This window comes from Mus caroli, chromosome 5 (genome assembly GCF_900094665.2).
Source record: "Mus caroli chromosome 5, CAROLI_EIJ_v1.1, whole genome shotgun sequence".
NCBI lineage: Eukaryota > Metazoa > Chordata > Mammalia > Rodentia > Muridae > Mus > Mus caroli.
The window spans coordinates 79,961,499-79,973,794 of NC_034574.1; the positions used below are offsets into that span (position 1 = coordinate 79,961,499).

Sequence of the window (12,296 nt, forward strand, 5' to 3'; positions counted from 1 at the left end):
GTAGAAGGCAGGGTGTGCCCAGTGTCTTACCTGCTTTCTCATACTCTATCATATTTACTTGAGGAAGGACATATCACTGAACCTGAACTTAACACTTCTCTTAGGCTACCTAAAACCTAAAGTTTTTCTCCACCTGTCTTTATCTCCCACCCAGAACTTATGGCACGGTCATTTCTAATCATGCTTCGTTTCTACACTTACAATGAAATTTTATCCCAGTTCTCATTCTGGAAGAGCAAGCACTCTTAACCCCTCAGCCATTTAGAACCATCATTATAATTTCAAAACATTTATTTCTTATAGAAATATTGAAGTCACAGCATAAATATAAAGGGCATAGGTAAAATACATTCTGTTTCATAAAAAGGGACATGCATCACACACATACACACATCCTGCACTTGTGTGAGAATAACTTATTTAGAGTCTTTATTCTGTGTTATCAAGCCATAAATTAAAATATTACATCTGTTCCCAAAGGCTAATTATAAAAAGGAAGGAATTTCATTATTTTTTTGCCAAGGGTTGAATGGAAATAGAATTCATTTCATGAAACGAAAAATTGTCTTTAATCCTAAATTTTATTTTATGTGTATGTGAGCTTCCTTTGCATGTGTCTCTGCAGTACCAAGAGAGGCCAGAAGATGAAAGATCCCATAGTAACACTTGAGTTACTACTGGTCCTGAATCATCACCATATGGGTGATAGGAATGGAATATGGGTTCTCTAGAAGAAGAGCTAGTTAGTAACTGCTGAGCCATCTCCCCAACCCCAAGTTCAATCTTGGTAGGTCCTTTAAGGAAGAGGTCATTCAGAGGCTTACTGCATCACAGTACAAGTGTTCTAAAGACAAATGTAGGGTTACATGTTTCAGACTGCTTCAATCCTGAACATGTTACCTAGATATTCATCCTGTAAAGTCTGCAATAAATAAAGTTAAAGCTTGCTCAATACTTGCAAAACCATGTAGAAATTGTGGACTTCTTACTCATGATATATCCACAAACAAAATATGAGTTATAAGTGGTGTGTTGTCTATGTGTGTGTGTTTATATAAAGCCTGCACACATGTGTATAATTATATCCTTATGCTTATGAATTTGTGAGTGGGTCTTACCTATGCCATGGCACAAATGTTCAGATGTCAAAGCACAGCTTTCAGTGTTAGTTTCCCTTCCACATTCTATGAGGCAGGCTATTTCTTGCTGAAGACCAGGCTAGTTGGCCTGAGCGCTTCAGGTAATTCTCCTGGCTCTGTTTCATATCTCTTGGTTTTCTCATACTAGAGTTATAGATGCTACTGGGTATGGATTTTTTTATGAGTTCCTCAAAAATCAAGTCATGCCTGATAAATGGTTAGACCATGGAGCTAGCTCTTCAGCTGTAACATTCTTTGGTTTAACTTTTATGTTGCAGAAATGAATTTGTAAAATTTCTGTTGTTTCTGTTTCATGTTGATGGTGTTAATTTTTACTGTGTTTCCCTTTCAATTTTATCTTTGGCTGAAAAAAAATTATTAAATCTCTCAGAAAAAACTATCTTCTGACTTGATAAGTAATTATTGAAAAACTATCTTGTAATAGGATGAAGGACCCTACCATCATTGCCTCCCTTACTGTGATGCACTGGAAAGGTCCATGTGTCAGTCTTCCTTAGTTCAGCTACTCCCCTTTCTTCTTCCTTCCAGCTTTAGTCAACTTCTGGTAACAAAAGAGGCAACACTTTTTGAGGATGAACATCACAGTCAGCACACAGGCCAGCAGGAACCCAAGCACATCCAGAGAGTGGTATTGGACCCAGCTGAGGTCATGAGCTGCCACACGAAGATGCTTGGCTCCTTTGTGACGCATGACAAACTCAATCCAGAAGACTGCTCTGTCCAGGGGCTTCACTGGCTGATCATGGTGAATTCTTGATAACCGCATGGCATTCTCCTTATAGCTAAAGACACCAACATTGAAGACCAATTAATTTCGTAGTGCATATGGCCCATGATAGTTTCAAGGAAAGTATCATGAGACTCTACCAATTCAGTAGTAGAGCACTAGGTGTGGTATGGATTTGATTGGTGTTTGCTTGAAAGTTTGCATGTTGGATGACATTTTCAAAGGAATTCTTTCCAAATGGGAAATGGGAAACAAATTTCAGGAAGCAAAAATTTTCAGTAGAGAATATGTTTGTGAGGTGTTCTAAACACTGCAAATGAGGTGGTTCAATGTCATTTGAAGATGATTGCATTGATGACCTTGAGATGAAAAGGTGTCAAACTTTGAAATTACAGTAAAATTAGTATTAATGGTTAAAAATTGGAAACTGAAGAGAAATGAATGGAATGCAGCTATTTGATAATTTGCCTAGAATTCTCAAAGGCCTGAACTCAACACATACCTATCTATTTTCTGCTTATCTATTCAAATTGTGTCTGTGAGTGCCTTTGAGACATTGTTATGACCCATGTAGCATGTGTGGAGGTCAGAGGAAAATTTGTGTGCATCTATTCTCTGATTTTAGAATGTACAACCAGATTGACACCAAGATGTCAGGCTGACCAATGACATCAGGGGGCAGAATTATTATTACCATAAACAAATGCTATAGTGCAATTTAATACAGCAACTAAAAATGAGCATGGATTTGCTGAACATATTGGAAACAGAATTACCCCAGCATTTAGCATTCCTATGATATGGATCTATTTAAATTAAGAGTAAACAACATATCAAAATATACCTTAATGTCCATAGTTTATGAAGCTCTAGTCATGATAGAAAGAGGAACTGAGATGCCCATTGTTGGATGATGGATGAGTTAAATGTGGTATGAAAACATTGTTGAATAAATACTCAACTGTTTTTTTCACCATTAGACCAAAGATCAGAGGAAAGCTAGTATTACCTTTGAGAGAACCTATCTTACTAATACTAATTTCACTAAAGCATAGTACTCACGAAGGGTCATTAGTGACTGTCTTCAGTGCAGTGTGCAAATCTGTACTAGACATTGTGAGAAAGTCCAGTCTAACAGCTGCTCCTTTGGCCTTCAAGTGAACAATATTGTCATATTGGTCTCCAAACAAAGGAATGCCAACCACTGGAATCCCATGGTAGATCGCCTCATAGATGCCATTGGTGCCACCATGAGTCACAAACACTCTGGTTTTGGGATGGCCTAGAAAGAGTAAAAATGAAGGGAAAGTATTAACCATAAGTCTGAGAAAGAAATTGAGAGGCAGAAAATAAAGGTAAGACTTGATAAAATGTGTTCTAAATGACATTACCATAACTAAGTGATTTTCCTGTTCCTATGTAGTTTTAGGGCAAGGAGTCCTCCAAGTCCATAGAACTTAAAGTGAAGGCCACATATAGGAGATAGGGTGGAGAAGTAGAATGATTTTTTGCAATGGGCAAATAAGGCACAACTCTCAAATGGAGCAAAGAGTAAGTGCAGTCTCAGGCTATGGTTCAGGCGAATATGTTCTCCTAAAGAATCAGTGGAGTCTCTGCCCCTGGTGGATTTTGCCAAGCAGTAAGGTTTGTGTGCTCATGGTAAAGGAATCAGACTCAGCACAGTTCATTACGTGAGGTACCATTTCTCTATGTGGAATTTTTAGGTGAACCTTGTAAATGAAGAGTCAGTTATGGAAGAATGCCATTTCACTTGGCATTTGAAATTACCCTACAGTAGGGGAAAGGGTAGATATAATCTTAGAGAAATAGGAGGTAGAGAGAAACATGAAGAAGTGACTTAACTATACCTGAAACCTAATTACAGCAGAAATCAAAATGGTTTCTTCCCATCTCGAAAGTTAACAGAATAGTCATTCAGTTCTTTTCAAACTATTATCAGGTTTATACCACATATGTCATAAATGCACTAGTGCTGATATTTACCTTCCCAGCTGTCCTTTTCTCATGTTGCAGTTGTGTCCTGATGCTTACCTAGAAGGTCATTCTGGGGGATCCATTTGTACAGACGAGTGTTGGAGCCCAATGTCTCTGGCTTCTTGCCTTCAAATCTCCACAGAACCTGTTAAGGTAAAGCTAGCTTTTAAAATGAATTTTAAGGCAGCAAACATTACTGCTCAGGTAAAGGGATCATCATATCACAAGATCTGTATGATTTGACTGGTATACCTGCACATCTTTAGTACACATCTTTAAGGTAAAACTAGATTGTGGAAGGAAGCAGCTATGTTTGACAGGGAGATCTAATTGAGGGCAGATAAAATGACAAATATTGACAAATCAGAAAGTTTTGAAAGAATGAGTCAGAGATAGGATACACCTAACTCTCAGGAGAACAGCATAGGAAAGAGCTGTGCTGTTTTAAGAAGGAAGATATTTAAATAAAGATAGAGAGGAGGAGAGGAGGTTTTAGAGAGGTATTTGGGGAGGGGTAACCATAATCAGAATATATTGCATTAAAAAAATCTCTTTTCAAAGAAGCAAAATAGAAAAGAAAAATATGTAAATTAAAAAATGGAATTTGTATGATGGTAACATCTTCATTTGTATTTGTATCAGAAGCTATTTAAAGGCAAAGCATGGATATATAATAAGTAAATTGTAAGCCGGTGCAGTGAGTGTATTGCTGTGGAGTTGAGTTCATTCAGTTGAGTGCAGGTCAACAGAAACAGCTGAAAACAGAGAATAAGAAGGAGCTAGAATGTGAGAACGAGATACCAAGTGAGTCTGAGGCCAAGCAGAGCAATTCAGTCAGAAACCAAGAGAAGTCAGATTGAATCAGTCAGCTTGGTGAGGAGTTTGAGTCAGAACAGCTGAGTTCAACCAACCAGCCAGATTTCAGAAAGAACTAGAAAGGTTGAGCTTATTCAGCAGTAAGCCTCTGAGATGACAAATACAGCTAGTAAATAAAAGATATTTTTTCTAACCTTTATTTTGTATTAGTAAGTGAATCATACTTGTAAAGGCCAAGTTTCTAGGTAGGTTGTCACATTTGTCCAAGATTACAAATGAACATGATCAGCCCTGGGCAGAGCTGGCATTCCAAAACCTCTCTAACATTCAGAATCAGCTTGACTCCAAGGAGCGCAGACACAACTTTGCTCACAGGTGAGACATCCCCTACCCCAATACCTGACCTATCAGGGACTCCCATGGTGCCCAGTGGAGGCAGGCTTTTATCTGCCCTGCACTGTCAGAGACACATCTTCCTTCTGGCCCACAACTTGGCAGGGCCAGAGCCATCGCTCCAGACCCTTCCCACACCCTAAGACACCTTGACTCAGGAGCGACGACCTAACCTGGGTCACAGGTGAAACAGCCGTGCCTAATACCTGACCTAACTGGGACCCCCCCCCCCGTGAGTCCCAGCAGATAGGGTTCATCTCTGCCACAGGTAACTATAAATATCATAAAGGATAGACTGATTGGGATAATTTGTCTAATCTAGGTGGGCAGCTGGTATCATCTGGCTCTGAAATTATTGTGTGGGCATCTTGTAAATTGAGAATTTACTGCTATATAAATCTAACTATAAGCTTCAGGAGTTTGATTTACTGGGTCCCTACAATGAAGAACCACTGACCAAAGTGGGTATATGACTGAGAAGGAACTAGTGGCTCTGAGGCAAGTGAATCCGAGCTGGGAAGACTGAGATTGGTTGCTGCATGCAGCTAGCCATTAAAGTGGTGGGGTTGTTGGGGCAGAGCATGGGTATAGCATGGGAACTTGCTGTTCTTTTTATTATTTCCAGCAACAGCAGTAGCCATTCTAATATTCAATAAAATAGACCTTTTTTTTAACCAAAAATTATCAAAAGAGATGGGGAAGGACACTTCACACTAATCTATTCTGAACAGCTATGCCCCAAATACTAGGGAACCCACATTTGTAAAAGAAACATTACTAAACCTCAAAGCACAAATTGATCTTCACACAAAATTAGTGGGAGACTCCAACACCCCACTCTCACCAATGGACAGTTCATGGAAACAGAAACTAAACAGACACAGTAAAACTAAAAGAAGTTATGAACCAAATGGATTTAACAGATATCTACAGAACATTTCACCCTAAACAAAAGAATACACCTTCTTTTCAGCACCTCATGGTACCTTCTACAAAACTGACCATATAAATGATCACAAAATAAACCTCAACAGATACTAGAAGATTGAAATAATCCTATGCAACCTATCAGATTACCACAGACTAAGGCCCATCTTTAATAACAACAAAAACAACAGAAAGCCCACATACACATGGAAATTGAATACATCTCTACTCAATGATAACTTCTTCAGGGAGGAAATAAAGAAAGAAATTAAAGAATTTCTAGAATTTAACGAAAACAAAGGGATAGCATACCCAAAATTATGGAACACATTGAAAGCAGTGCTAAGAGAAAAATTCATAGTACTGAGTAACTTCATATAGAAATTGGAGGGATCCTACACTAGCAATTTAACAGAACATCTGAAAGCTCTAAACAGAAAAAAGGAAACACACACAAGAGTAGCAGATTGTAGGAAATAATCCAACTCAGAGCTGAAATCAACCATTTAGAAACAAAGAGAATGATACAAAGAATCAACAAAACTAAGAGCTTGTTCTTCGAGAAAATCAAGAAGATAGATAAACCCTTAGCCAAACTATCTAAAGGGCTCTGATCCAGTTTCAAAATTAACAAAATCAGAGAAGAAAAAGGAGACATAACAACAGAAACTGAAAAAACAAATATCAGATCCTATTACAAAAGTCTATATTCAACAAAACTGGAAAATCTAGATGAAATGGATCATTTTTTAGACAGATACTAGGTACCAAAGTTAAATCAAGACCAGATAAACTATCTAAACTGTCTCAAAACCCCTAAGGGAATAGAAGCAGTCATTTAAAGTCTCACACACAGTCAAGGAAAGCCCTGGGCCAGATGGTTTTAGTGCAGAACTCTATCAGACCTCAAAGAAGATCTAATACCAAACTCCTCAAACTATTCCATAAAATAGAAACAGAAGGAACACTACCAAATTCTTTCTATGGAGCCACAGTTACACTGTTACCTAAACCACAAAAAGACCCAACAAAGAAGTAGAACTTCAGACCAATTTTCCTCATGAATATTGATGCAAAAATACTAAAAGAATTCTTGCAAATGGAATCCAAGAACATTTCAAGTAGGTTTCATCCCAGGGATGCAGGGATGGCTCAATATATAGAAATCCATCAATGTAATCCACTATATAAAAAACTCAAAATAAAAAACCCCACACAATCACCTCATTGGATGCTGAAAAAAAATCTTTGACAAAATCCAACACCCCTTCATGTTAAAAGTTTTGGAAAGATCAGGAATTCAATGCCCGCATCTAAACATAATAAAAGCAATATACAGCAAACCAACAGCCAACATCAAAATAAATGGAGAGAAACTTGAAGCAATCCTATTAAAATCAGGGACAAGATAAGGCTGCCCACTCTTTCCTTATCTATTCAGTATAGTACTCAGATTTCTAGCCAGAGCAATTAGACAACAAAAGTAGGTCAAAGGGATACAAATTGGAAAGGAAGAAGTCAAGATTAAACTATTTGTGGATACTTCAATTCCAGTTAAAAGGGGTAACAAAATAATCACAAGAGTAGGGAGCTGGGTGAGAGAAGGGAGGAGGGAAAAGGGGAACAGGATCAGGTATAGGAAGAGATAGGAGAGAAGTCCAGAGTGCCATGAAAATGAATAGAAATAAGTAACAGTGGGGTGCAGGAGGTTCGGAAACTTGTGGAACCACTAGATAGTCCCAGATGCCAGGGTTGTGAGAGTCTCCCAGGACCCACTGGGGATAACAACAGCTAAAATACCCAACAGCAGGCAGATAGAACCTGAAGAGACTACCTCTAGCAGATAGACATGGCACCAGTGGAGAGATGGGGCCACCCACCCTGCTAAAATTTTTTTAACCTAGAATTGTCCCTGTCTAAAGAAAATGCAGGGACAAAATTGGAGCAGAGTTTGCAGGAAAGGCCATCCAGAGACCACCCCACCGTGAGATCCATTCCATCTGCAGGCACCAAACCCAGTCACTATTGCTGATGCCAAGATGTACTTGCAGACAGGAGCCTGGTTTGAGAGGCTCTGCCAGCACCTAAGACAGGTGCAAATACTAACAGCCAACCATTGGACTGACCTGAGGACCCCAATAAGTGTTAAGGGAAGGGCTGAAGGAGCTGAAGGGGATTCCAACCCCATAGGAAGAACAATAGTATCAATTACCCTGACCCGTCAGAGCTTCCAGGGACTAAACTACCAAGCAAAGATTATACATGGGCTGGTTCATGGCTCCACCTTCATATCCAGCAGAGGATGGCCTCATCTGGCATCAGGACCTGTGGAGGCTTGATGCCCCAGAAAAGGAAAGCTAGAGGGGTGAGGCAGGAGTGGGTGGGTAGGGGAGCACCCTCTTAGAGGCAAAAGGGAGGAGGATAGGGTGGGGGGATTCTCAGAGGGGTAACAGTGAAATGGGAGATTATTTGAGATGTAAATGAATGCAATGATTAATAAAAAATAAAATTAAAAATAAAAACAAACAAAAAAGATTAAGAAAAACAAAAACAAAACAAAACAAACCCCAAATGAGCATGAACCAATGATACAACTCCATAGTAAAAATTTACATGTTTTTTTCTCTTTTCTCTTTTTATTTCTCTGAAAAAAGATTTTTAATGCAGTATGTTCTTATTATGCGCTTTCCCCCTGCAAATCATCTCTAGCTACTGCTTTACTTCCCTCTCTTTCCATCCAAATCTATATTCTTTCTTTTTCTCTATTTGCTTAGAAATAACAGGCATCTAAATAATAATAATAATAGTAATAATAATAATAATAACGATAATAATATGATTAAAGAACCTAGACTATCCACGATACAATTAGCAAAACACATGAAACTCAAGAAGAAGTAAGACCAAAGTGTGGATACTTTGTTCCTTCTTAGAATGGGGAACAAAATACCCATGGAAGGAGTTACAGAGACGAAGTTCAGAGCTGAGACGAAAGAAAGAACCAACCAGAGATTACCCCACCCAGGGATCCATCCATATACAACCACCAAACCCAGACACTATTGCATATGCCAGAAAGCTTTTGCTGACAGGACCCTGATATTGCTATCTCTTGTAAGGCTATGCCAGTACCTGGCAAATACAGAAGTGGATGTTCACAGTCATCTATTGGATGGAACACAGGGCCCCTAATGACGGAGCTAGAGAACGTACCCAAGGAGCTAAAGAGGACTGTAACCCTATAGGAGGATCAACAATATGAACTAACCAGTACTCCCCACAATTGTGTCTCTAGTTGCATATATAGCAGAGGATGGTCTGTTAAGCCATCAGTGGAGGAAAGGCCTTTGGTCTTGAGAAGATTATATGCCCCAGTAGAGGGGAATGCCAGGGTCAGGAAGCAGGAGTGGGTGGGTTGGGAAGCAGGGCAGGGGGAGGGTATAGGGGACTTTCGGGATAGCACTTGAAATGTAAATGAAGAAAATATCTATTAAAAAAAGAATAGCAAATAAACTAGAATAGCACAATTCTCATTTTGAAGATAAGGGAACTAATTTTATTTATGTGTAAGTTAGGGAGTGTGTCTCTGTGTGTCTCTGTGTGTGTCTGTGTGCAAGTATGTACATATGCATGGGAAATGTATATTGGTGCCAGAATTGATGCCAGGAGAGTGCTTTGGATCCCATGGCATGAAGCTATAGGCAGAAATGAGCTGCCAGACATAGGAGCTCAGAACGAAGTTCAGGTCCTCTAGGTGAGGAACACATGCCCTAAAAGACAAGCCACTTGTCCTGTCAGACAACCGCTTATTTTGGGAGATAGTTCATTGTTCCTGGGGCAATGCAGTGCCTAGTTACAACTGAAAAGTGATCTGAATACACTGAGGCTTCTCAGTTATCTTCCAAGGAAATAGAAGTAACAAAGCAGATTTTTGTACCTGCCTATAATACCTCCCTAACACAAAATTCACAAACACTTGCTAAGTGTTTCTCTTACTGATCCAATGTTAGGAAAGAGTTATTAATCAAAAATATCATCTACTATTTGACATTTATCCTCTGTAGCTCTGTGTCTTATGTAACATCAGGGATGAACTAGAGCTATCAGGAAACTTTAGTTTCACACGGGAGGAATCTGCAAGCAGATGGAGAAGAGCATATGACCATCTCAGTGAGGCTGTATCTCTGATACATCACTGTAACTCACCTTCTGTGGAATCTGGGCAAGGCCTGCTGCAATCACATTGGCCCTTTCTTCGGTTAGGCTACCTACCATGGACCCCAGGGAAAACACCACAACACCATGTTCTCCAGATGACTGGACAAAGTCTTCTATGTCCTGTTAATGAAATATTAGACTGTCACAAAGAGCATCAGCACCAAACAACTTGCACACAAAAAAAAGACACCAACATTCATGGGTGGAAATTGAGGAATCTCAGAAGTGATCAGAATAGCAAGTCCTTTAAAACTCTACATATCCATATATAAGATGTACACTTGTAACCAACTGTACACAGGCTACATTTCTCTTAGTTATACAAATAGCCCTGGGTTATTTTCATCTTGAAAAACAAGTTTTTTAGAAATTAAATCCAAAGTTCTCTTCCCTCCTTGTTCCTTTGGCTATTAAACATCTGCTTTCTCTTTATAGAACTTCAACTGGTGTACATAGTTTATATTAGATTTTCTTATTTTCTTTCTTTTTTTTATACTAGCTCAGTTAATTTAGTGTACTGTTATTAAAGTCATGCTATGCTTTTCTGTATCATAGATTTTAAAGGTTTGGATATTTCTTTGTATTTGTACACACACACATACACACATACATAGACACACTATATATGTATATATTTATGCATTTGTAAATATGCAATGTGTAGATATATTTATGTAGATGTACATAAATAAACATGTAAACATGTAAATACATACATATATATATGCATACATATATTTATATACATTCATCAACATTTCTAGTGATATCTAAGTTGCTTCTCTCTTAGTTACGGTTCTTAGTATATAAGCATACATATTTATTTATATATATTTATTTATCAACATTTCTAGTGATATCTAGGTTGCTTCCCTCTTTTGTAGCCACTGTTTTAATATTGGGTGAAAATAGCATAATTTAACCAATCTATTAAAGAAAATATTTAATTGTGGGTTTGCTTCCAGTTTTAGGGGTTTAATATACTAACTTATTATTGGTTAGCAGTCAGGCAGGCATGTCAGTGGAATAAAAGCCCAGATCTCAACCTAATTCATATATTGCAGATAGAGAGAAAGAGACCAGGCACGGCTTAGGCTTCTGAAACCTCAAAGTCCATCTCCAGTGACATATTTTCTCCAATAAAGCCACACCTCCTAATCCTTCTTAAGTAGTTCACCAGCTGGGAACCAAGCATTCAAATATGAACCTCTGGGGGCCCTTCTCATGCAAATGACCCCTCTCCCTTGAGGAAGAGTGATGTTCTGATCATCCTTGCATTACTGTCTCATTGAGACCCTTCATTCAGTTGTTCTACATGCATGCTCAAGGGTGGAATTCATGGACCTTAAATCTATTTTTAATTTTCGTAGGAGTAGTCCATTCTCATGCACTTAATAAGTTCAAGAGATTTGTTTTTATTTTTCTTGGAGTATCAAATCAAGGTAAATTGTGTATTTACCCACTTAAATGATTATCAGTTCTTTATTTTGAAAATGCAACATAATTCTCCTCTTCTGAAATACACAACAAATTTTAAAAGTGTAGATATTTTCCATTCCCGATGTACTTTGTCAAATATGTATTGAACTGCACAGAAGTATCTAATAGTATGAAGCAGTTGGTTTATAGGAACAACAATTCCCACCACAAAGAAGAAAAAGAATCAAAAGTTGTTGACTATGGTTGAAAATTTGTTTCTGCAGCATCAATCCACTGGCCATTATTCCCAGTTATCATGCATAGACTTCCCTCTGGCCCCTCTTTTCTGTTTGCATTTCAGCAGCACTGGGCATGTTGGGCCAGCTCTCCCTACTGACCTCAGCCTCAGCACACCTTTCATACCCTCACTCTGTACCTCTCTCTGTCTTTTCTGTTGGCATTGCCATTCCCTTACTGTAAAGACAATCTCCTGTAAACACTGCTGGCCTGCATAAAATTTAGGAATCTTTTCTTTTCCTTTTCTCTTTTCTTTTCTTTTCTTTTCTTTTCTTTTCTTTTCTTTTCTTTTCTTTTCTTTTCTTTTCTTTTCTTTTCTTTTCTTTCCCTTCCCTTCCCTTCCC

At 38.5% G+C, this 12,296-nt stretch overlaps 1 protein-coding gene across 1 annotated transcript in view; it reads right to left on the bottom strand.

The window, feature by feature from the left end:
* Positions 1-273: 273 nt before the first annotated feature.
* Positions 274-12,296, bottom strand: part of LOC110295246 (UDP-glucuronosyltransferase 2B31-like) — a 15,751-nt gene continuing 3,728 nt past the window's right edge. The window contains exons 3-6 of the mRNA XM_021163732.2: positions 10,225-10,356; positions 3,940-4,027; positions 2,950-3,169; positions 274-1,942 (exon numbers count right to left, since the gene is read on the bottom strand). Coding sequence (XP_021019391.1) covers positions 1,663-1,942; positions 2,950-3,169; positions 3,940-4,027; positions 10,225-10,356 — 720 coding nt within the window. The 3' untranslated portion in view covers positions 274-1,662. The remainder of the gene's footprint in view (positions 1,943-2,949; positions 3,170-3,939; positions 4,028-10,224; positions 10,357-12,296) is intronic.